The sequence below is a fragment of the Planococcus citri genome, chromosome 5 (genome assembly GCF_950023065.1).
Source record: "Planococcus citri chromosome 5, ihPlaCitr1.1, whole genome shotgun sequence".
Classification (NCBI taxonomy): domain Eukaryota; kingdom Metazoa; phylum Arthropoda; class Insecta; order Hemiptera; family Pseudococcidae; genus Planococcus; species Planococcus citri.
Window position 1 is genome coordinate 70,284,507 of NC_088681.1, and position 26,885 is coordinate 70,311,391.

Below are 26,885 nucleotides of genomic sequence, written 5' to 3' on the forward strand. Positions count from 1 at the left end.
TAATTTAATTTAATACCAGTAAAACTAAAATCAACCGAGTCTTTGTCGTCAAAGAAGATTGGAAATTGAGTTTATTATTTCAATACCTCGGTTCGGCTTTAATGAAATTTCGTATCGTAAGAATACCAAACTCATTGTGTACTGTATAGTGTATATGTACTGTATACCGCGACCGTACAGTACACAACGAAGAGCTTTGAGATCATTAGGTCTATATAGGTTTAGGTGTATTTGTAACACAATGTATATCTGCCTACGTAAAATTACACGCTACACGGCGAACGGAGAATACTTTACGTAGGTACATCTACAATCTACATAGGTACATATGTATACAATATTGTAGGTAAAGGTATATTGCAATGCTCACTACACTATACGACGACAACAATATGCCACGCAGTATACTTTTCCCCAATAAAGGAATATTACGTTGTACGTATAAAATGCTCATGCCTATGCCATGTTCAGTTACATGCCCACCTTGAAGTACCTATAGTACTTTTCTTAGTATTATCGAAACTTTGCATCTTGGCATTACGTTGACTCGAAGCCAGTGAAATTTATCATATTTTATTCTCGCATCTGCGTACGAAACGGAATAAATTTTCATCACAAGTCGTAAGCGTTTGAAAAAGTATTATAAGGGACCTCAGGAAGAAAAAAGGCTCCGGTCAAATTGTTTAAAGAAGAGGATTTTGCTCGCAAAACATGTAACATGTTCTTACTAATTTCTCAACGTGAGGTAAAAATGTTCCATCAAACAAAAAAATATAAGTAGGTATATTTCTCGCTCGATAATCTGCAAATTTACGAGTTATGACCCCTATTAAACGTATAGAAGATATGGTCGAGGAGTTGACAGTGTTGCCATTGTCTCTAGTTACATTTTCAGCCAAATATGTAAAGTTCAGTGTTTGCTCGCATAGATGCAAATTAGAATATTATTTTCTTTGGTCTTTAATAAAGCTATTGAATAACATTTTGATCGATGAGTCTGAAGAAATGCTCGTTTTGGGTGGTCAGAAATCTCGTAAATAAAAGTGTTGACCATCGCGTTCATGTCATATAATAAGTCTATAGATCTAAGTAAGTAAAGGTATCCACGCGTCGTCTTCTTGTACGCGAATTGCGGAAACAATACAAGCTCGATAGTGTTTGATTTTCGATTTTGATAGTAGGATATCAAAAGAATATCTCATGTTGTGTTACGCGTGATAAGAATTTCATGTGAATAATTCGAGTTCGGTTTGTGCATTGTGCCGTTGACTAGCTAATTTTAGTTGTATGTGTACTGTTTTTTTTTCAATCGGTTGTGCGTTTTTGGTTTCTGTATCATGAATTACTCGAATCGAATAAAGTGATTTTAATGAATTGAACGTTATTTATCTCTGGTGAGTAGAAGTACATTATTTCATGTTTGGATCTGCATCTACCATCCTACTGATAAGGCAATCTCTCTGACTCAGGAAACTCCGATCGAAACGAAAGTTAGATAAGTTGAAGAGGAACTCTGAAATCCCACATTCACCAAATTTCAGCAACTGAACTTGATTTTTCAAATGGTGACAAATTTTTGAAGTTGTTTTATAGGTAGTATAATGCTGTTTGAATGATCGTTGGATTCGAAAAATTGCTATAACCACCAGCTCTCTGTATTAAATTTGGTTGCTGAAATTCTGGTTGAAGGATGTATGTTTGATACACGATCGAACCAGTGTTACCATCATTGGCCGGATTCGGAATTCCGGTCAGAAAACGAATTTTTGACTTAGGTAGTCGTCAATAAATTCGAAAAAACGTTCCGAGAAATTATGGTATAGTCGGGGAGCCCACTTATGGATAAATTCCACCCCCCCCCCGTCGATCCTCCGGGGCAACTTTCTTCTTAAATGGAGAGTCCTAAGGAACATTTGTAGCCCTTGTACTAAAAAAAAGTGGCCCTACTTACAAAATGGCGGCCATTTTGATTGACAGGTCAACCGAAATCGCAGATTTTGCATTTCAACATGGGACTTGCACAAAATTTTTCAAACTGTACAAAGGTAGATCGAAAGATCAAGCAAAAATTCATCACCTGTCAAAATTTCAAGTGCTAAAGTGCGTTTTTCGATTTTTGGTGAATTTTTGAAAATCAAATTTAGGCCAAAAATAAGGGAAAAAATCAAAATCTTACCAAATTGACCAAGAAAGCTGAAATTTGGGATACACTCTATTTTCGACATGCCAAATCGATTGGAAACGGCTTCAACCCGTTTTGAGCAGTTCTGGAGCCTCCAGCAGATTTTTAAAACTCGAAATTCCCACAAAATCCCATCAAATTGGAGTTGTAAAGCTGAAATTTATTCTAAAAACTAATTTCAATACGATACGAAGTACTGCAGGTGAATTTCAAGTCGTTTTGGAGCCTCCATCGACTTTTTAAAAATTACTGGAGCCTCTAGCAGATTTTTGAAACTTTAAATTTCCAAAAAATTTCATCAAACGGAGATGTAATGTCAAAACTCATTCTGCAAACTAATTTCAATACGCTACGAAGTCGTCTGCTGGTGGATTTCAAGTCGTTTTGGAGCCTCCAGCGACTTTTTGAGAGGTAATGTGGTGTTTTTTGGAAAACTTAAATTTCCAAAAAGTAGTTGGAAGCTTCAAAATTATTTAAAACCATTTGAAACCACCATGTAGTTGACTTCATATCGTATTGCATGAAATTAGTTTGCAAAGTAAATTTCAGCTTGCCAACTCTATTTGGTAAAATGTTGCGGGAATTTCAAGTTTCAAAAATCTACTGGAAGCTCCAGTAATTTTCAAAAAGTCGCTGGAAGCTCCAAAATGATTTGAACCCACTTGAAGTCGTCTTCAGAGGATGTTAAAATTGGAGTGTAGAGTAAATTTCAGCTTTCCATCGCCATTTGTTGAAATTTTGTGAAAATTTAAAGTTTCAAAAATCTGCTGGAGGCTCCAGGAATTATCAAAAAGTTGCCGGAGGCTCCAAAACGACTTGAAGTTTACCTACAGTACTTTGTAGCGCATTGAAATTAGTTCGCAGAATAAATTTCAGCTTTACAACTCCAATTTGATGGGATTTTGTGGGAATTTCGAGTTTTAAAAATCTGCTGGAGGCTCCAGAACTGCTCAAAACGGGTTGAAGCCGTTTCCAATCGATTTGGCATGTCGAAAATAGAGTGTATCCCAAATTTCAGCTTTCTTGGTCAATTTGGTAAGATTTTGATTTTTTCCCTTATTTTTGGCCTAAATTTGATTTTCAAAAATTCACCAAAAATCGAAAAACGCACTTTAGCACTTGAAATTTTGACAGGTGATGAATTTTTGCTTGATCTTTCGATCTACCTTTGTACAGTTTGAAAAATTTTGTGCAAGTCCCATGTTGAAATGCAAAATCTGCGATTTCGGTTGACCTGTCAATCAAAATGGCCGCCATTTTGTAAGTAGGGCCACTTTTTTTTAGTACAAGGGCTACAAATGTTCCTTAGGACTCTCCATTTAAGAAGAAAGTTGCCCCGGAGGATCGACGGGGGGGGGGGTGGAATTTATCTTTAGGTGGGCTCCCCGACTAGTATCACACGCTCACACATCCTTCAACTAAAATTTGAGCAGCTGAGAAGTTCAAATGGTCGAGTCTCGAGAGATAGGTACACGGATACGAGTATTTCATTAATTTCATCATCATACACGTTTAAAATAGCATTAGACCCTCCTGTCAAACAAAAACTTGAAAAAATTGCACAAAAATCGAAAAATCAAATTTTGCAGCTAAAAATCATGGGGGGGGGGTGGGATTTTTAAAAGTCCTCAACTTTCGTTCCAATCGGAGATTTCGGAATGGTGAGGTTCCCTAATCTAGTGAATTTTAATACGTGTTACGAAAAATACGTCTTATCCGTTATTATAAGAAGATCGATAATTTTCAGGCTTTTCATTGAAAATTGCGCAAGACGGAATTGAACTCAAAATGGAATCTGATCATTCGCAAGAACCCGTTTCAGATTTTCATTTCACTCCACGGACTTTGCTGGACATGGCTGTATCAAAATACGCGTTCATTAGCTGGCGGTATAATATTAGTTACCTTCCGCACCTCCCGACGAGTATTCGGTCGATGATCAATGAAAAGATCCAATCAATTAGTAAAGAGATCAAGAATTGGCATAAGAATTCTGGAAGATTCGTCGGCGATATCCCTCGTAAAGTTATGATTAACTGTGTAGCTTTCAACGCAGCTGGCGATATTTGCTCTAGAAGAACAGTGAAAAATTTACTCGCGACAAATTTGCTGGAAATCGATTCAATGAAACAGTTCGAGATCGCTTGTGAATTTTGCATCAAGGAAGATGTTGAACGTTTGTGGCCATTGGTCAAAGATGAGAAGCTATTCCACGAAAACAGATTTGAGTTCTCGCATGAGGCATCATCGGATGAAAGGAATTATTGGTGTTCACGAATGCGAGGCCAATTGAAGAAATTCTACGGATCGGAAGAAAAATCGCCCGAATGGTACATGATTTCCAATGACGAGGTTCCTTTCTTTTATTGGCTTAACTCGGCAGCACTCGAGTACTTTTGGTGTAAGTTAAACACGCAAGAAAAACATTCCCTCGTGGACAGAATTTTGGAGTCGTATCCAGATGATTATTTTTACGACGCAATATATTTCCAGAGTCCGAACTATGATAGAAAACTCTCATCTCGAATGATGATGAACTCTTATGATACGGTGCTGAGAAACTGTGTATCAAAATGGCCTGTACTTATTGAACATTTTGCCATAGATGATGTCTATTGCCAATATGCTTTACAGCTTTGGAACTACGGTAAGAGTTCAATCTTCGAGGGTGTCGCCTTCTTTGATATTTTGTTTCGTTTATCGACAATGGCATATAAGTGCGAATATGAGTCTGTAGCGATCGTACTCAAAGAAATATGGCGTTCTGCTCCGGATCATTTGAAAAATTACGTTACTTCGAATGAGGACGACGATCACGTTGAAAGCTTGTTCCATGTTTGTTTAAGGTACACAAACACATCGAGTTTTGGTCGCGATCTTGGTTTTTTGTTTGATTTACTAAAAGATGCTAGCTTTGAAATCAGGCTACAAGTATGGCGCAGTTGGTGGCTAAAATTGGCTGGTTTCGCCAAAGTCCCAAATCTACGAGAATTTATGACGTTGTGTTTTGAAAATGTAAACGATATTGTCAAGTTTAAAAAAACCGAAATGTTAGATTACGAAATAATGCGATATAATTTTGTTAATTTCGTGCGATCGGAATTGTTCGTAGAGCTATCCGAGTACCTCATGTTTTGTTGTTCGGATGCTAACGACGAAAAACTTGCGCGTATTGTAAGGACGAGAATAATTCTTGAACACATGGACTGGATCAATGAGCGTGATTCTGATTCCACTCTGAGTAAATTTTTTAAATTTTTCGACGGTTGTTTTACATTGTCAGAAGCAGCCGAATTGCTAGAATGCCACCTTCCAGATAAAGATACCAGTCTGTTGTTATTGTGGATTTCATTCAGCTGTTTTAAATCATTTAAAAGACTACTGCGTTGTTTGAAGTTTTCCCATCAACGGTTGATGGAACTGAAGCGATTTTTCCGCGAAAGATGTCTGCATGTTTTGACGTTCGGTAATTTTAATTCATTATCCGTGGACGATTGGGATAAGTTTCTGAAATGGTGTGGCCTCAGTCCGGAAGAATTATCTGAATTAAGATGTAGCATTCGGATAGATAATCTGATGGAAAATTTTCTGATCAATGTGTACAAGTCGTCGGTGTTTTGATGGAACTATCGTGACTCTTTTATCGCTACGTGTTTCGAAAATATTGGTTTTAAATCGATCGATGGATTTTTACGATGGTATTTCGGGAATGAACAAGCTGTGAAAGAGTACAAATTGCGTAAAATAAATGATTACGAGAATAGCGAGGCGATTAAATTGTTTTTAAAAGGAGATAAAATGGTTCGTGCACGTTTTCAGAATTGGCTTACGCAGTGAATATTTTTTAAAAATCATTTTGTATTTTTATCGTTGAGATATTCAATTACTTAATTAGATTGTGAATTTTCAGATCAATTTTTTTTAGTAGAATCTGATGAAGTTTTATTCTCTTTGTGTTTTCTAGAAATAATAGAGAACTTTTTGAAAGAAAAAAATTCGGCTAATTTCTGTAGTAATGTTTTCAGCTCGTATTAACGTAGTAAGGCCTATTGTTTGTTTAGTTGGTTGGTTGATTTTTTCAAATTAAAAAAAAAAAAGTCCGCAACATTTAGAGTAATTGCCGATTTTAATTTTATACGCAATTCAATCGAATGGATCTATTTTTATGGTTATAATTTTATTTTGCTGTAAAATTTATTTTTTCAACTCAGATAGAGCATTTTTAAGATTGTAAATGTTGCTGAATGGGCCGATTTTTTGGATTTTTTATTGAAAATAAATTTCGTTGTTGTATAGTTTCTTGGATAACTTTTTGTAATAGGTACGAGTATGAGGAAGAAATTGAGAAATACAAAAATTGACTCTTCGTAGAACTTTGAAATGGATCATTGCGAAATTCCCAATTTGAATTTGAAAACTCGCAACTTCAAATTCATAATTTGCCAACTTTTTAAAACTTCCTATTTCGCAAATGGGAAAAAGCGAAAATCTTCTAAAAATTTCCCGACCTTGTTTCGTTCCTTATAGACAGAAACACGTTCCTCTTCTCTGTTTCGAGTAGTTTTCGCAGGTCTTGTACTCGGTAAATTTTCAAGTAAATACTTGATAAGTTACTAAAGTCACTCCTTTTTTTAAATTTCCAAAATCCAATTTTACCAAATCTCGGCCCTAATTCGTGAAAAAAAACATGTCTTGCTTTTTGTTAAAAATACTACGAGTAAAATGGTAACAAATCCCGCCTTTTTCAAAACTTTGCCCAAAAGCTACAGTTCTTTCATTGTAATTACCTACTCGCATAAAAATTCCAAAAAGTCTCATTTCTCTCCCCCCCCCCCCCAAAAAAAAAAGGTCTGAAAAGCCTCGCTTTTTTGACTGGATTTATCAAAGATTACCAAAAATAGAAAAAGGACTCGCTTTTGTGGACAAAAATTGCCAAAAAGTCTTACCTTTTGCAAAAAATTACCAACATATCGCTCATCTTTAACGAAATTGCTGAAAAATCACTCTTCTTTCCAATATTGAGCACCCCAAAGTTGAATTTTTTTTTCCAAAAATCACCAAAACGTTCCGCTTTTTACCGAAAGTTTACCAAAAGTATCACTTTTTAACAATAATTTTCAAATTGTGTTGATTTTTGCAAAAATTGTAGAAGTCTTGTATTTTGCAAATTTTCTATCGAATGCCAATAGTAGCAAATAGTAGGTATCGCCTTTTGCGTAGATTGCCAAAATGTGTCATTTTTTGTCAATTAGTCTCGATTTTTTTTTTTCAATCAGAAAATTACAAAATCAACCCTTTTTTGCAAAAAAATATAACTTTTTTGGCACCAATTACCCAGTTATGATTTTTGTTACAATTGTAGAAGTTTCTATCGAGCTCTTTCTATTTTGAAATTTTAAGTAAAAACAAAAATTTTTGTTTTTTTGGTGATTTTTTCATCTGTATTAAAACGAATTTTTTGAAAATTACTGGAGCCTCCAGTAGATTTTTGAAACTTTAAATTTTCACAAAATTTCATCAAATGGAGATGGCAAGCTGAAATTCACCTCGCAGCCTACATGGTGGTTTCAAATGGTTTTGAAGCTTCCAGCTACTTTAATTAAATTTCTATTTTCCAAAAAATCGCCATACAACCTTTTGTAAAGTCGCTGGAGACTCCAAAACGACTTGAAATCCACCAGCAGTCAACTTCCTAGCGTATTGAAATTAGTTTGCAGAATGAATTTCGACTCTCCATCTCAGTTTGATGAAATTTTGGGGAAATTTAAAGTTTCAAAAATTTACCGGAGGCTCCAGTAATTTTCAAAAAAGTCGCTGGAGACTCCAAAATGACTTAAAATTTACCTGCAGTACTTCGTAGCACATTGAATTTAGTTTTTAGAATAAATTTCAGCTTTTACAAGTCCAATTTAATGGAATTTTGTGGGAATTTCGAGTTTCTAAAATCTGCTGGAGGCTCCAGAACTGCTCAAAACGGGTTGAAACCGTTTCCAATCGATTTGGCATGTCGAAAATAGGATATATCCGAAATTTCAGCTTTCTTGGTCAATTTGGTAAAATTTTGATTTTTTTCCTCATTTTTGGCCTAAATTCAATTTTTAAAAATTTACCAAAAATCGAAAAACGCACTTGAGCACTTGAAATCTTGACAGGTGATAAATTTTAGCATGATCTTTCGATCTACCTTTGTAAAGTTTGAAAAATTTCGTGCAAGTCCTATGTTGAAGTGCAAAATCTGCGATTTTGGTTGACCTGTCAATCAAAATGGCCGCCATTTTGTAAGTAAGGCCAACTTTTTTTTGGGCAAGTTTGCTTTAAAATGTTCCTTAGGATGTCCCCTTTAAGAAAAAAGTTGTCCCGGAGGATCGGCGGGGGGGGGGTGCAATTACTCCTATTGTCATATGCCGGACTAATAATGATTCAATGTTATGTGCAAATCGATAGAAGTAAGTAATGTTATCATTATTATTTTTTTTTTTGTTAATTTTCGTTCATTATTTCATTGGAAACTTAAACTTGTTGACTGAAAATGTGGGTGTAATGTGAGTACTTACTGCCAAAGAATACTTTAAATGAGCATATGCGCCATCTTGAAAATTAATTACGTAGGTATTGAGATCATTCAAATTCAAATAGGTGCGTGAATTTGGTTCTCATTTTATACGGGCTAATTCAAGTTCACTTCGGAACATTATGGAAAGTCGTGCATTTATGTACCTAGTACCTTTACCTACTCATACCTACATAAGCGTACGCTAGAAAGATCCCATCGATTAATCAGATTTCCTATGAAAATTCTTTCTTTGCTGTAGTTGAATTGTAAAATGACTGCCTATACGATGGCGTGTCGTCTGTCTCGTCATTTTTTCCAGAAAATTGTTCGCTTAACGACGAGTGAGTTTAATGCATGGTGTCGCAGCGCACTACGATGCCCAAGCAACATCTCCAACTCGAGTATACTTGGGGAAATTTTTATAGCCGCGGTTACGAAACTCGCGAAAATTATACGCATATCGTACTGCACGTAGGTGCTATCTGCTGTTTCATTGCTGTGTATAAAATGTACTTTGGGGCCAGGCCGCACAGCATGGTAAACGTGAAAAAGTAAAAACGGGTTAGCATCCACTGAGGGCAACAATCGATCGAAACATATACACTGCTGTACACTTGGAACACAACTGATATAAGCAAACGTACTGCACTAATACGAGTATTATAGTATGTTCGTACATGTAAGATTTTCCGTGTACTTAGACCTACTGTGGCCTTTATGGGGTTGTTCGGTCTATATATAGGTGCAGACCGAAAATATGCAGTTAGGTAGGTATGGTACGCGTTCTAGGATGAGTCGATTTTCTACTGTATTTCAAAATCGAATTAAATTGAACGCAAAATTGTTAAGACGTAGCCAAAATTGGAGTACTCGACGAATCTGTTCATCATTCTCTTAACAACAGATCAAAATTACAGCGTTTTGATTTAATATGGATTTTTTTCGCAATTTGCAATTTTTTTTGGCTTGAAAATCGGACAAAGCTAAATACATAGAAAGAGTATAGAATAATATTAATCATCAGTTGAAGAGCATTTTTCGAATTTTGGCGAATTTTTAAAAATCAGATTTGGCTAAAAAATGTGAAAAAAAAGTTTAAGAATGTACCAAATTGGCATAGAAAGCTGAAATAATTCCCCATCCCTTCAATCAAATCGAATGAAAACGGTTTCGAACCGTTTTGAGTAGTTCTAGAGCCTCCAGAAAATTTTGAAAAGTTGAAATCTCCGCAGAATTTTAGTTGGGAAGATGAAATTTTATTTTATGCCTTAATTTCAGCATGCAGGGTAGATCGAAGGCAGTTTCAAGCTATTCTGGAGCCTCCAGCTATATTTTGGAAACTATATTTTGAATATACCAATTTTCTAAAATCGGTTTCTGTCGACTTGGACCCTCAAGTATGTTTTTCGAATTTTCAATAGAGAGAATGGCTCGAGAAATTTGAGCCACGCAGTCCTCCTTGCAAGTGCCTTCGAAAGAAGTTTCAAGAATATCAAAAATTGCCGTAACAATTTGAAAAAAATTAGAGAATTTGAGGAGGGAAAATTCAATTGGACTGAAAAAAGCTTTTGAACAATTTTGAAAGAGTACTTTTTGGGCGGGCAAGGCAAAAAGCAAGCTTTTGGACGTTTTGACATGGAAAGCACTTTCTTATCAACTTTGGCGAAAAATTAGGACTATTTGACTATTTTAATAAAAAACTTCTTCCTGAGAATTTTGACGAAATTTTGGCAAGAAGAGGACTGTTTGACAATTTTGGCAGAAATTGGCCCTTTTTGACTATTTTACTAAAAAATAGGTAGATAATTTTTGACGATTTTGACAAAAATGATTTTTTTTTTGTAAATTATTCCAAAAATCAACTTTTTTTGACTATTTTGCCAAAAATTGACCCTTTCAAGCACCCTCCCCTTAATCAGACTTTTCGACTTGAGCTTACCTACTTGAAATAAAAATTAGAATAAATCTTGTTTGTCAATTTTGGTACAAAAACAGGACTTATTAAACAGATATAATAGTCGGGGAGCCTGCTTAAGGATAAATTGCACCCCCCACCCTGTCGATCTTCCGGGACAACTTTTTTCTTAAAGGGGGAGTCCTAAGGAACATTTCTAGCCCCTGTACTCAGAAAAAAGTGGCACTACTTACAAAATGGCGGCCATTTTGATTGACAGGTCAGCCGAAATCGCAGATTTTGCGTTCCAACATAGGACTTGCACATAATTTTTCAAACTGTACAACGGTAGATCGAAAGATCAAGCAAAAATTCATCACCTGTGAAAATTTCAAGTGCGAAAGTGCGTTTTTCGATTTTTGGTGAATTTTTGAAAATCAAATGTTAGGCCAAAAATGAGGGGAAGAAATCAAAATTTTACCAAATTGACCAAGAAAGCTTAAATTTGGGATACAACCTATTTTCGGCATGCCAAATCGATTGGAAACTGTTTCAACCTGTTTTGAGCAGTTCTGGAGCCTCTAGCAGGTTTTTGAAACTCGAAATTCCCACAAAATTTCACCAAAATGGAGTTGGAAAGCTGAAATTTATTCTGCAAAGTAATTTCAATACGCTACGAAATCAACTGCAGGGAGATTTCAAGTCGTTTTGGAGCATCCAGCGATTTTTTGAAAATTACTGGAGCCTCCAGTAGATTTTTGAAACTTTAAATTTCCTAAAGATTTCATCAAACGGAGATGGAAAGTCAAAATTCATTCTGCAAACTAATTTTAATACGCTACGAAATCGTCTGCGGGTAGATTTCAAGTCGTTAGGGAGCCTCCAGTCACTTTTTGAGAGGTCGTATGGTGTTTTTTGGAAAATTGGAATTTCCAAAAAGTAGCTGGAAGCTTCAAAACCATTTGAAACCACCAGGTAGTCGACGTCATATCGTATTAAAATTAGTTTGCAAAGTTTTCAGCTTGCCAACTCCATTTGGTAAAATGTTGCGGAGATTTCAAGTTTCAAAAATCTGATGGAGGCTCCAGGAATTTTCATAAAGTCGCCGGAGGCTCCAAAACGACTTGAAATCCCGTTGACTTTGTAACGTATTAAAATTAGTTTGCAGAATAAATTTCAGCTTTCCAACTCCATTTTGAAGAAATTTTGTGGGAATTCCGAGTTTCAAAAATCTGCTGGAGGCTCCAAAACTGCTCGAGACGGTTTGAAATAGTTTCCAATCGATTTGGCATGTCAAAAATAGGGTGTATCCCAAATATCAGGTTTCTTGGTCAATTTGGTAAAATTTTGATTTTTCCCTCATTTTTGGCCAAAATTTGATTTTCAAAAATTCACCAAAAATCGAAAAACGCACTTTAGCACTTGAAATTTTGACAGGTGATAAATTTTTGCTTGATCTTTCGATCTACTTGTGTACAGTTTGAAAAATTTTGTGCAAGTCCTATGTTGGAACGTAAAATCTGCAATTTCGGCTGATCTGTCAATCAAAATCGCCGCCATTTTGTAAGTAAGGCCACTTTTTTTTTGAGTACAAGGGCTAGAAATGTTCCTTAGGACTACCCCTTTAAGAAAAAAGTTGTCCCGGAGGATCGACGGGGGGGTGCAATTTTTCCTTATGTGGGCTCCCCGACTATAAGGCAAAAATCAATTCTTTTTTAATGTTTGGGGTGGAGGGGGGGTACAGAAAATTATGGACTTACAACTTTTGAGAATTAGCGTGCTCCTAACCAAGAAGTGACAAGAAAAGGCCTGTAGTTGTATCAAGTATTTCAAAAATTTAATGACTCAAAGTTTATGAGAGTTACGAATAGTTAATCGAAAAGGAATGAAACCGTATAAAAAATTCACGAAAAAAAAATTATGAAAGTTCGACAAAAATCCTCTAAAAATTATCAAAAATTGATTTTTCTAAAAAATTGAGCAGAATTTAACAATGACTGCTCAAAACATTGTTGAAATTGAAAATAGTAGCTAGACTTTGCCGGTCAATTTGGTAAAATTTTGAATGTTTCCAGTTTTTTGTCCAAGTTTGATTTTTTTAATTTATCTACCATCAATGAAAAATCTAAAAAATACATTTTAGGAACTGACATTTTGGCCGCGCGGTGATACATTTTTCTATGTTCATTCGATTTATTTTCGTCCAGTTGAAAAAATTTTGTAAGAACTTCTTTTTTGGAGAGGGGCACGATGTTCACTCAGTTTCTTCAATTTTGAAAAAAATTAAGGTACTAAAAACTTTTCAAAAAGGTTTCATTTTAATAAGCAGTAAGCTCAAATGAAATGCTATCATTTTGCAGCCTCTAACTTCTTCCAAAATTCATATTGTACGTATCACGACGAGTAAAACTTGCTGGCGTGTTTAGATCGAAGTTATTGTACTTTCTACGTCGAATTTGCTTTATCGTTTGTTACAATGAAAGATTTCATTTATAATGCACGAGTTGTGTTCTTTACAAAATGCAAGATCGTCCTGTCGGAAATGTCAATGGAAAAAAGGTCACGGGATTAGATGTTACGTTTGAACTTCGTTTATCGAAAGTGCAACAAAAAATTTCCACGTCCCGTGCATTGTGAAATTTTTTACGTCAACGGAATTTCAATATAAGCTTTTTATTTTACGTTTACGAACCGTACCTTGAACGGTACGGTTTTCGAATTGTCGAATACTATAGCAAAATGTGTACTCGTACGTTTCATTTCGCATACGAATTCTTTTCAATTGGTGTGGTTTTTCACTCGTTTTTCGCGACTTTCGTTCTGAAGTTGCTGTGCGATTGCTTTCGCAAATTGCAAAGTTGAAACAATATGATAGCAATTCGCAATCTTGCAAAAGTGAGTTTTATTGCGAATGGGAGGGGGGGGGGGGTAAACTGAGCTTTTGATTTCATTTGATGAAATCAGGTGTACTGTACTTAGTGTACGTGTAAATCTTGATAGCTGCAATGGCTAATTTTTTTCACGGGAAACAAAATGTTCGACATTCTTAATCCTTTGAGATTATATTTTATGGCATTTTGACTCTTTCAATCTGAGGAGACAGAGGAGTGAAAAATTACCATTTTTTACTAGCTCTGTTCTATTCGCTGCTCAGAGCAACTCCGAGCAAAAATTTGACTTTATATAATATCACGTTTTTTTCAGCTCTCATTTCGAATAAAGTAAAAAAATTGTGATTTTTGTTATCAGGGAACGACAAAGTTACTCCTTTTACACTTCCTTTTTAAGTAGTGTAAAAAGAGCAGAAAAAATGAGTAAAAATTTTTGCTCGGAGCATGCTCTGAGCAGCGAATAGAATAGAGCTACTGTCGAACGTTTTAACACTTTTCAGTTTTCTTGTTTCTTTAGGTAAAATTACGAGTCCATAGCTACCTATAAAAATGGTGAGAAAAAAAACAATCTGCTCGTTTATTTATAATAAAAATTCTAGTTGTATTTTCGCATAAAAGGTTTGGCACTAGCTGCATCATCACTATTGCTACGACTAAAGAGTACAGCACAACGTAGCACATTCGCTCGTCAACGTGACTTGAATTGTGAGGTTCATTTTATCACGTCGAATGACCTCGACATCGATACTCAGTTTGAAATTTTTTCTATAATTTTGACCGCGGGGTGGATTTTTACCTATTGTAAGTTTTTTCAAGTACGTGTACCTACTCGCAATTCCAAATAGTTTTATATTCAATTTTTACTCTCCACAAATGTATTTCTGTACACCTTTTCTTCTCGTGCTATTCGAGCAAAAATCTTTACTTTCGGGTTGTTTTTTTCAAAGCACCAAATGTAAATTTTTTTTTTGTTTATTGTTTGTTTGCAGAAGGTGCGTTGAAAAATGCGCGGTTGTAAAATGTAATGGGCTGTAAATCGAGCAAAGAAGGATTGACTGTAGTATCGAACATCGAACCAGTTAATCATCATATTTGCATCAACGACGAACCGGTTCATATTCTTTTACCGTTGAAGGACGAGCAAGCATACGACGAAGAAAATTCCATCCATCGTGCACGTTTTGTTCAAGGTAATGTCTTTGCTTCAAGTTTGATTATCCTTTATTTCATTTTCTTCAATAACCCTTTGAGACCTGAGAAGAATCTGACGGAATATGGGTAAGAGTAAAACATCGTTGAGCAGATTTAAAAAAAAAATAATAGTTCGGCATATGACAATAGGAGTAATTGCACCCCCCCCCCCGGCCGATCCTCCGGGACAACTTTTTTCTTAAAGGGGACATCCTAAGGAACATTTTAAAGCGAACTTGCCCAAAAAAAGTTGATCTTACTTACAAAATGGCGGTCATTTTGATTGACAGGCCAGCCGAAATCGCAGATTTTGCCTTTTAACATGGGACTTGCACGAAATTTTTCAAACCGTACAAAGGTAGATCGAAAGATCATACAAAAATTTATCACATGTCAAAATTTCAAGTGCTAAAGTGCGTTTTTCGATTTTTGATGAATTTTTGAAAATCCAATTTAGGTCAAAAATGAGGGAAAAAATCAAAATTTTACCAAATTGAACAATGAAAGCTGAAATTAGGGATATACCCTATTTTCGACATTCAAAATCGATTGGAAACTGTTCAACCCGTTTTGAGCAGTTCTGGAGCCTCCAGCAGATTATTGAAATTTTTTATTTTCACAAAATTTCATCAAATGGAGATGGAAAGCTGAAATTTTTTATACTCCAATTTTAACACCTTCTGAAGACGACTTCAGGTGGGTTCAAGTCATTTTAGAGCCTCCAGCGACTTTTTTGAAAATTACTGGAGCCTCTAGTACATTTTTGAAACTCAAAATTCCCGCAACATAAAATCAAATGAAGTTGGCAAGCTGGAATTTACTTCGCAGACTACATGGTGGTTTCAGATGGTTTTGAAGCTTCCAGCTACTTTTAGGAAATTTCAATTTTTCAAAAAAACGCCATACAATCTTTTAAAAAGTCGCTGGAGGCTCCAAAACGACTTGAAATCCACGTGCAGTACTTCGTAATGTATTGAAATTAGTTTGCAGAATGAATTTCGACTCTCCATCTCAGTTTGATGAAATTTTGGGGAAGTCGCTGGAGGCTCTAAAATGACTTGAACCCACCTGATGTCGTCTTCAGAGGGTGTTAAAATTGGTGTATAGAGTAAATTTCAGCTTTCCATCTCCATTTGATGAAGTTTTGCGAAAATTTAAAGTTTCAAAAGTCTGCTGGAGGCTTCAGAAATTTTCAAAAAGTTGCTGGAGGCTCCAAAATGACTTGAAATTCACCTGCAGTACTTCGTAGCGTATTGAAATTAGTTTTTAGAATAAATTTCAGCTTTACAACTCCAATTTAATGGAATTTTGTGTGAATTTCGAGTTTCAAAAATCTGCTGGAGGCTCCAGAACTGCTCAATCTCTTCATTTTTGACCAAAATTTTTTTATTTGAGAATTATGTCACTCCCAAATTTGTAATTGTCACAACTCGTGCAGAAATAAATACCCATACGTTTTTTGTTTTTTCTCAAAATTTTGGATTTTGGGTTCAAAAATTTTTTGTGTATTATTCAAATTTTTCTGATTTTCATGTTAGTATATTACCTGGAGAAATTTTTCGGATGATTTTCGTATCCCTACATCAAAAATTTATTTTGGAAATACAGAAAAAAATGACCATTTTGAGCATTTCCTCAAATTCAAAAATGTAATTTTGAGCAAACCTAATTTTTTTTTTGAAATTCTGCTTCACGAATGACGATGTTACACTCTTTCCAATTATAATCAAATTCTTCATTTTTCAACCGCCAGATTCTTCTCTGGTCTCAGAGGGTTGATTCTCCTTTATTTCGTTTCAACTCTAATTTCATTCTGAAATTTTTGAGAAACGAAAAAATCCGACCTTGGGCTTTGTAATAATAAAATTCAGCGAAAAAGTATTTCGCTAAATTAATAAACTATGTACTCGTATACCTCGAACTGAGCCAGAGTTGGTCGAAGTATTCGTTTCAAATTACCTCGCGATACTTTCCGACTTGGTTATTTTCGCTGGTATTTGCGAAGGTCGCATACCTTTTCATCGATCAAAAACAGACAATTGTACTAAACAATAACTACCTACAGAAAGTTTTGCTCTTGTCGACAAAGAATTTTTCTCGCCAAGAAATACCATGTACATTGTACAATAATATATAAGCGGGTTCATTTTCGCTGCCAAATGAAAAGTTTATTAAAAACACAGAACAGAAGGAGGACGTGTAGAAAGGTAGCCTTGACTGTGTAGCTGACGTGGCGAGAAGTTTCCAATTAATATAGCTACACTGCGAAAGGTATCTCTTTTACAGGTACCTATACCTACTACCTACGTTATTCTTCCGATTCGCAAAACTAAATTAATATTCTGCGGGAATATTTCTGCCGACTGCGGCACTTTGAAGAGTAAAAGTACGAGTACTTTTTATAATTGATTTTCCCACTGCTTTTTTTTTTGTAGGTACTCGTACTCTCGTAATTTCCCTATATTTTGTATAGTACCATAACGCTAACGCTAGTACTATAATATAGTGCCACTTCGTATTAATTATAGGTACGTTTATTTTTCATCTGCTTTGCCAATTCCTTTTTTAAAAGACTCGGCTGGTGTAAAGTCGATTGCCGATACGATAAACAGAATTTCAACAGATGCAATTATTCCTCGTCGTTCGTTCGTCGACAGACAAAGACGAACGTTGTTCGATTTTTTCGCCGTTTTTCCCTTGAAAAATGACCGATAATTTTTTTTATTTTCGTAATTGAAAACAGCCTTTGTTGACGTACTGTAGGATGATTCTAGTAGGTATATAGTAGACTATTTTGGTCAATTTGAAAAGCTGAAATCGATATTTCTGAATTTAGAAAGTTTCGTTCGCCGAAATGAAACGCTCTTCTTGGTTTAATCAAAGAGAAGTAGCTTTAGCCACGATTTTTTCGAGGGTATGGTTTAGTTTGATAAATAGGTGTCGATGATATCAAAATGACAAAAATAGGTATTTTCTGTTTTTTAAAGTGTAAATAACTTGATGACGAGGATTCATCGTAACATTTTTTCCAACATTTCAAAAGTCAGACATTATGAAGAATTGAACAATTTTTTGAAAGTCAGCGTGATAGAAATTTTGGACAGACCCCTCGTCCACAAAATTGGAAAACTTGGTCTAAAAACCGGAAAATGTCAAGAAAAATCATTTCTTAAAAATAATGGACGGTGCTCTTTCGATTTTGCTTGGTTTCGTTCAAAGCGAAGAGTGTCACTTCCAAAGATTCTCTTGTAGTCCGGCATATGACAATAGGAGTAATTGCATCCCCCCGCCGATCCTCCGGGACAACTTTTTTCTTAAAAGGGACATCCTAACGAACATTTTAAAGCAAACTTGCCAAAAAAAAGTTGCCCTTACTTAAAAAATGGCGGCCATTTTGATTGACAGGTCAGCCGAATTCGCAGATTTTGCGTTTTAACATAGGACTTGCACCAACTTTTTCAAATTTTACAAAGGTAGATCGAAAGATCATGCAAACATTTATCACCTGTCAACATTTCAAGTGCTAAAGTGCGTTTTTCGATTTTTGGTGAATTTTTGAAAATCGAATTTAGGCCAAAAATGAGGGAAAAAATCAAAATTTTACCAAATTGACCAAGAAAGCTGAAATTTGGGATATACCCTATTATAGACATGCCAAATCGATTGGAAACGGTTTCAACTCGTTTTGAGCAGTTCTGGAGCCTCCAGCAGATTTTAGAAACTCGAAATTCCCACAAAATTCCATTAAATTGGACTTGTAAAAGCTGAAATTTATTCTAAAAACTAAATTCAATGTGCTACGAAGTACTGCAGGTAAATTTTAAGTCGTTTTGGATCCTCCAGCAGATTTTTGAAACTTTAAATTTTCACAAAATTTCATCAAATGGAGATGGAAAACTGAAATTTACTCTACACTCCAATTTTAACACCCTCTGAAAACGACTTCTGGTGGATTTCAAGTCATTTTAGAGCCCCCAACGACTTTTTTGAAAATTACTGGAGCCTCCAGTAGATTTTTGAAACTTGAAATTCCCGCAGCATTTTACCAAATGGAGTTGGCAAGCTGAAATTTACTTCGCAAACTAATTTCAATACGATATGAAGTCGACTACATGGTGGTTTCAAATGGTGTTGAAGCTTCTAGCTACTTTTTGGAAATTTCAGTTTTCCAAAAAACGCCATACGACATTTCAAAAAGTCGCTGGAGACTCCAAAACGACTTGAAATCCATCAGCAGTCGATTTCGTAGCGTATTGAAATTAGTTTACGGAATGAATTTCAACTTTCTATCTCCGTTTAATGACATTTTATGGAAATTTTCAAGTTTCGAAAATCTACTGGAGGCTCCAGAACTGCTCAAAACGGTTAGAAACATTTTCCAATCGATTTGCCATTTCGAAAATAGGGCATATACCAAATTTCAGCTTTCTTGGTCAATTTGGTAAAATTTTGATTTTTTCCCTCATTTTTGGGCTAAATAGGATTTTCAAAAATTCACCAAAAATCGAAATTTCAATACGCTACGAAGTTGACTGCTGGTGAATTTCAAGTCGTTTTGGAGCCTCCAGCAACTTTTTGAAAGATTGTATGACTTTTTTTGGAAAATTGAAATTTCCTATAAGTAGCTGGAAGCTTCAAAACCATTTGAAACCACCATGTAGTCTTCGAAGTAAATTCCAGCTTGCCAACTCCATTTGATAAATTAATGTTGGGGAAATTTCAAGTTTCGAAAATCTACTGGAGGCTCTAGTAATTTTCAAAAAAGTCACTGGAGGCCCTAAAATGACTTGAACCCACCTGAAGTCGTCTTCAGAGGGTGTTAAAATTGGAGTGTAGAGTAGATTTCAGCTTTCCATCTCCATTTGATGAAATTTTGTAAAAATTTAAAGTTTCAAAAATCTGTTGGAGGCTCCAGTAATTTTCAAAAAAAGTCGCTGGTGGCCATAAAATGACTTGAACCCACCTGAAGTCGTCTTCAGAGGGTGTTAAAAGAGTATGGAGTAAATTTAAACTTTCCATCTCTATTTGATGACATTTTGTGAAAATTTAAAGTTTCAAAGATCTGCTGGAGGCATCAGGAATTTTCAAAAAGTCGCTAGAGGCTCCAAAACGACTTGAAATTCACCTGCAGTACTTCGTAGCGTATTGAAATTAGTTTTTAGAATAAATTTTAGCTTTACAACTTCCATTTGATGGAATTTTACGGGGATTTCAAGTTTCGAAAATCTGCTGGAGGCTCCAGAACTGCTCAAAACGAGTTGGAACCGTTTCCAATCTATTTGGCATGTCGAAAATAGGGCATATCCCAAATTTCAGCTTTCTTGGTTTTTTGGCAAGTTTGCTTTAAAATGTTCCTTAGGATGTCCCCTTTAAGAAAAAAGTTGTCCCGGAGGATCGGTGGGGGGGGGGATTCAATTACTCCTATTGTCATATGCCGGACTATTGTAAGAAAAGTTATAGCAGCAGGGCAGAGAGTCGTGGAGAGAGGTCATCCGGGTTCTTCAGGACAGTCGCTGGTGACCAAGACCCCAATATGCTGATGAAGGAAAAATAAATTGCCTCGAATTAAGGACCAAAAAAATTAAATTGTAAATTGATAATGAAACGGGCGATTTTTACAAAATTCTCCATTATTCGCCATTGAATTAAAGTCACGATGATGAGAAATACGTATGTAATAAAGAATTGAATTGAATTGAAGGAATAACTATCGTGCTCAAAAGGCACTTTGAACTTTATACTTGTCCAATTTTTTATAAAAAAAATACAACATGTACGGTATTTCTTTTTCTTCGGTTATCGTATTTATGAAACGAGATGAAATACAACCTTGCGACATTATGTAGGTAAGTACGAGTAGTAACTATTCGCGAAGAAAAAAACTCGATTCGGACAACGTCGATTAAAAAACAAAGATAAAACGTCGTTGGCTGGCGAATAGAACGAATTCGCTCGTCGTCGTGCTCGTGTCAATGTTCGTCGGTAAATTTTCACGATTTATAAAGGAAAAGTCAAAAAAGAAAACGCCCCACGTTGCAGTACCTACAGGGCCAGGATGGGTTTGAAAAAACACATGTCTACGACCTGGTAGTAGTTTCTTAAGAAACTTTCAAATGGCTGCGCGCCAAAATTTAACAAAGGCAAGAAAATCATCTCGAAGCGACTACAAAGCCACGCAGCATGGTCGGTATTTTGAAAAACTTTCACTGTATCGAGGTACGAGTAGATGCAAACGTCAGACAGGCGGGGGCTTTCCAAGGAGGATCGATATCTCAGTCGCCTGAATCGATGAAGTCTATACTCGACACGAAACACTAATTTCAAGAAAAAGTATGTAGATATTCCTTTGCCAGGAATCATTATGGAACGAGTAAATTTGCATATGTACGTCGAAAATGCGATATGCTGTGTAATATTTGCGCGCCATAAGATATAAATAAACATACAAATACATAGATACCTACGCGTACGACTCCTTGTAGGTACTCGGAATGATACGTCGTCGGTCATTTGTCGACAACTCCTTGACGCATGAAGTAAAGTAGATTCAACCGTCATCAATCGTTGGTATTAAACGTGCGTAAGTCAAAGCTGCGCTAAACCTTTTTTTTTTTTTTTTTTGCCATACGTAAAGGTAAGGTGGGCTTGCTGGGCTCGTGTACTACATATTATTAGAAATTACGAGTACGCGACCGACTACGACTACAACGACGATAGTATCTCATTCAAATATATTACGACTTGGTAGTAGGTTCTACTAATATTCGGCTCAATGTGGCATTCTTTTCGTACGATACTCCGGTCTCCACCTCTTGCCTGGCACCCTTTTCTCTCAGCCGTGTTAGCGAACTGCGCCATGTACGTATGTTTCTTCGAATACCACAAAAAGACCGTTAAACTAAGTGTATTGCTGCGGTTTTATAACACGTCAAATGCTTCGTAGATGATAAATGCGTATCCTGGTACTGCCTTCTTCACCCGCGGCCGCGTCCCAATCGCTGACGAGAAACAGCACCAGTCTCTCGAGCGCTTTCGGCAAACGGCATGGCATCGTCGTCGGTACCACAAATGTCCTTCTTTTTCATAAAATCCCGGCAGCACGAGCAGTAGACGCCTTTATCATTAATATGCGTCCAAGAAGAACGAATGATATTCGATATCTATTTGTATTCTGCGTTTTCGTGAAGAAGAAAAAAAAATTAATGACGTCCGGTTATCGAATTTATCTCATCTCCAACCCCCAAAATTTAGTACTTACAATCATTTTAGCAAAATTTTTAGTCGAACTTTAAAAAAATTGGCCGAAGCTGAATTTCACATTATTTGTTCAGATTGGTCTCTAAAACAACCCATCAAAAGTTGCACCCCTCAACTTGCCAGCTACCCCCGCAAGAGGTCATTAACCTTTGTCAATCTACGTTTTTCGGCTATATCGCCGAAATGAAGGGTCGGAGGGGAAAAAATAATTAAACTAAAATTATTCTACGTCAAATTTCCTACAAGCATGACCAGTTCAGTTAAAATATATTTTTCGATTCTTGGAGAATTTTTGAAAATCTTTAAGTGAAAAATGAGAAAAAAATCAAAATTTTACCAAATTGAGCTATAAAGCTGATATGTGGGATATCAGTGGCGTAGCCAGGATTTTCTCAAGGAGGGGGCAAAACCAGATTTTTAGGCATAAAAAATCGAAATGAGGGGTAATTTTCTGGAAATCTATTGTGATGTGTGGTGATTTCATGAAAATGAAGGCAAAATTACTGCTCGAGCGAAGCGAGAGCGAAAATTTTCAGAAAAAATGGGTCCAAACAACGAAAAAACGTCCATTTTTGCATGTTTTCTTTCAAATTTTCGCTCGCAAGGGGGGGCATGGCCCCCTTCGCCCCCCTTGGCTACGCCACTGTGGGATATATCCTATTTTCGAGCTGCCAAATCGATTGGAAACTGTTTCAAACCATTTTGAGCAGTTCTGGAGCCTCCAGCACATTTTTGAAACTTGAAATTCGTACAAAATTTCATCAAATAAAGTTGGAAAGCGGAAATTCACTCTACAATTCAATTTAACCACGCTATTAAGTCGATTTCTGGTGGATCTGAGTCATTTTGTGGCCACGAGCAACTTTTTAAAAATTCTTGGAGCCTCCGGTAGATTTTTGAAACTTGAAATTTCTATAAAATTTCATCAAATGGAGTTGAAAAGGCGAAATTCATTCTGTAAACTAATTTCAATACGCAATGAAGTCGACTGCAAGTAGATTTCAAGTCGTTTTGTAGCCTTCAGCGAGTTTTTGGGTATTACTGGAGCCTCCAGTAAATTTTTGAAGCTCGCAATTTCTACAAAATTTCATCAAATGGATGGAGTTGGAAAGCCGAAAGTTGATTCGGAGAGATTTTGCGACATTTTTTGAAAAACAGAAATTTCTAAAAATCTGCCGGAGGCTCCAAAACGGATTGAAACTACCTGTGATCCACCTCAGAATAATATCAAAAATGGAGTGTCTCTGTTTGGTAAAATTTTATGGAAATTTTGAGCATCGAAATGCCTGCTGGAGGCTCCAGTAATTTCCAAAAAGTGGCGTTGGAGACTCCAAAAGGACTTGAAATCTACTCGCAGTCGACTTTCTAGTGTTTTAAAATTAGTTTACAGAATGAATTTCAGCTTTCTAACTATTTTTGATGAAATTTAGTGGAAATTTCAAATTTCAAAAAATCTGCTGGAGGCTCCAGAACTGCTCAAAATGGTTTGAAACAGTTTCCAATCGATTTGGCAGGTCGGAAATAAAATATATCCTAAATTTCATCCTTCTAGATCAATTTGGTGAAATTTTGATTTTTTTATCATTATTTTTGGCCTAAGCCAACGTTCATACCATGCTGAAATTTGATTTTCAAAAATTTACCAAAAATAGAAAAATACACTTTTTCCTTTGAAATTTTGGCTGCTGATGAATTTTTGCGCGCACTTTCGATCTAGCTTTTGTCTTTTTCAAAAAATTTCGTTCGAGTCTTATTGACAAAGATTAATATCTAACATTATAGTGGATAGCGATTTAAAAAATGATGCAGGATTTTGAGCCTTGGTGACTACCAGGTCATCAAAGTCATTAAAAAGTCATCTTTTTGGCCAAATTTTGAACGCAATTACCGAAGATTAATCAAGTATTATCAAAATTGAATGATAATTTGTCAAAAGTACAGAAATTTTATAAAAATTATTGTTGAATCGTCCTCCTCGTTATTTACTGAAAATTACGACATTTTTTTGATGTTTAAAATTCATTTTATTGTAATTTTTACTAGTATCTCATTTTACCTACCTGTAACTTTTTGAAATGGTCGATTTTGAACTTTTTTTGTCAAAAGATAATTAAACGTAATATAGTAAAAATAATTTTAAACGATGTTTCGTGCAATTTTTATTAAATCTCGTGAAATTTTTCGTTGTTCAAAGTACACGTATTCATGTCATAATCTCTCTCTGACATTTTAAGCCAAAAATGAGGAAAAAAACCAGAGTTTTACCAACTTGACTTAGAAAACTGAAATTTGGAATATCGCCTATTTCCGACCTGCCAAATCGATTAGAAACTATTTCAAACCGTTTTGAGGAGTTCTGGAGCCTCCAGCAGATTTCTGAAACTTTAAATTTTCACAAAATTTCATGAAATGGTGATGGAAAGATGATATTTACTCCAAACTCCAATTTCAACACCCTCTGAAGACGACTTCAGGTGGGTTCAAGTCATTTTGGAGCCTCCAGCGACTTTTTGAAAATTACTGGGGCCTCCAGTAGATTTTTGAAACTTGAAATTCCCGCAACATTTTACCAAATGGAGTTGGCAAGCTGAAATTTACTTCGCAAACTAATTTCAATACGATATGAAGTCGACTACATGGTGGTTTCAAATGGTTTTGAAGCTTCTAGCCACTTTTTGGAAATTTCAGTTTTCCAAAAAACGCCATACGGCCTTTCAAAAAGTCGCTGGAGACTCCAAAACGACTTGAAATCCACCAGCAGTCGATTTCGTAGCGTATTGAAGTTAGTTTACAGAATGAATTTCAACTTTCTATCTCCGTTTGATGACATTTTGTGGAAATTTCAAGTTTCGAAATTCTACTGGAGGCTCCAGAACTGCTCAAAACGGTTAGAAACATTTTCCAATCGATTTGCCATGTCGAAAATAGGGCATATCCCAAATTTCAGCTTTCTTGGTCAATTTGGTAAAATTTTGATTTTTTCTCTCATTTTTGGCCTAAATTGGATTTTCAAAAATTCACCAAAAATCGAAAAACGCACTTTAGCACTTAAAATTTTGACAGGTGATAAATTTTTGTCTGATCTTTCGATCTAATCTTTTACGGTTTGAAAACTTTTGTGCAAGTCCTATGTTGGAACGCAATATCTGCGATTTCGGCTGATCTGTCAATCAAAATGACCGCCATTTTGTAAGTAGGGCCACTTTTTTTTTGAGTACATGGGCTAGAAATGTTCCTTAAGACTCACCTTTTGAGAAAAAAGTTGTCCCGGAGGATCGACGGGGGGTGGGTGCAATAGATCCTTAAGCGGGCTCTATCAAACCTCGTAATTTTCCTCTTCTTTCAAATTTTTTTTTTCATTTTCTCAATTTTTCCCGGTTTTTTTTTTTTTGTTGAAAATAACCCTCCCTTCCCCTCTCCAAAAAAATCTGGCTTGAATAAATTTCAACTCCCCTTGTCTTCAACTCAAATTGAAACATTTGAAAAGTCACCACCAAGTTGGCATATGAATGTACGAAAAAACGGAAAAAATTGGTCTAAAAAATGTGGAAAAGCCAAGAGAAAATATTTCGTTAAAGCTGTGCACACCCTAATCTTCTGAATCTTATCCAGCTCTCTTGTAATGTTCTGCACACGAGAACGTTTCAATTCAAGATGAAATTTTGAAAAAAATTTTCTGCGAAAGTATTTCAACTCTTTCATCTCGGTATAGACTACATATAATCCATACACGAAAAAGTGCTCTAGAAGTTGATTTTGTATTTTTTTTTCGGGGACCAAAAAAATGCGCTGCCAAAATGAAGGTACTACCTGCCCCATTCAGAAAAGTGCAATTTTGAAATTTTTATCCGCACAACGAGGGGGTGGACCCTCGAAAAGGTGATTTTGGGGACATGGTCGGGACCGAAAAAACTCGACGGGGTTGTGTTGGGGGACTTTTCCCGATGCCAAATATGTAATTTTTTTCGATGAAACCCTGCACAACTGCATTCTATGGCACTTTGAATGCGCGATTTTTATGCATTTTTGATGGTAAAATGGCTCTCATGTCCACGATATGTCTGGGGACCGAACGATTCTTGGACGTTTGTTAGACGGGGCTATTTGAAGGGCAACTGCGCAAAAACGGCAAAAAAATACGATCACAACGCGATTTTATGAGCACTAATAGGCTTGTTACCACTCCCCCGCCCACGAATTAAATAATGCATTGTTTATTCGATAATATCGATGCGACCCATCAAAATGGTATAAAATTTCGCGCTGAGCTTGGAAATTGCAGTCATTTTTCATTTTGACCCCTCGGTGGAGTTTTGCCCTCCTCCCTCCATAAAGTCAGTTTGGGGGGAAAACTCCACCTCAGGGGGTCGGAATTAAAAATGATTTCCATTTTTGAGTTCAGCGCGAAATTTTATACCATTTTGATAAGTCATGTTCAAGTTTTCAAATCCATGTTCAAACATAGTCTTTAAAGGGGAAGGGAGGGGGTGGAGATTAAATGAAAAATTTTGAAGCAAAAATATTTCCAAGCAACGAATATGAGATTCATTTTGATTGCGTACACATAAATCCTTAGTATCGACGTGTAATGTGCAAAGTTTGTTTAATATCAATATCATCGTTATATTCAGTTTGGGGGGGGGGCAAAACTCCACCGCAGGGGGTCAGAATTAAAAATGATTTCGATTTTTGAGTTCTGCGCGAAATTTTATACCATTTTGATGGGTCGCATCGATATTATCGAATAAACAATGCATTATTTAATTCGGGGGGCGGGGGAGTGGTAACAAGCCTATTAGTGCTCATAAAATCGCGTTGTGATCGTATTTTTTTGCCGTTTTTGCGCAGTTGCCCTTCAAATAGCCACGTCTAACAAACGTCCAAGAATCGTTCGGTCTCCAGCCATATCGTGGACAT

General features: G+C 36.0%; 2 protein-coding genes across 2 annotated transcripts in view; both read left to right on the top strand.

Annotated features, from left to right (window-relative positions):
* Positions 1 to 26,885, top strand: part of LOC135849285 (neuromodulin-like) — a 177,923-nt gene that overhangs the window by 25,971 nt on the left and 125,067 nt on the right. The window contains exon 2 of the mRNA XM_065369649.1: positions 14,510 to 14,710. Within this exon, the coding sequence (XP_065225721.1) occupies positions 14,545 to 14,710 (166 nt within the window). The 5' untranslated portion in view covers positions 14,510 to 14,544. The remainder of the gene's footprint in view (positions 1 to 14,509; positions 14,711 to 26,885) is intronic.
* On the top strand, positions 864 to 6,671 carry LOC135849283 (uncharacterized). Its single transcript, XM_065369647.1, has 2 exons — positions 864 to 1,394; positions 3,930 to 6,671. Exon 2 carries the CDS (start codon positions 3,971 to 3,973, stop codon positions 5,801 to 5,803), a length of 1,833 nt encoding a protein of 610 aa, XP_065225719.1. The 5' UTR covers positions 864 to 1,394; positions 3,930 to 3,970; the 3' UTR covers positions 5,804 to 6,671.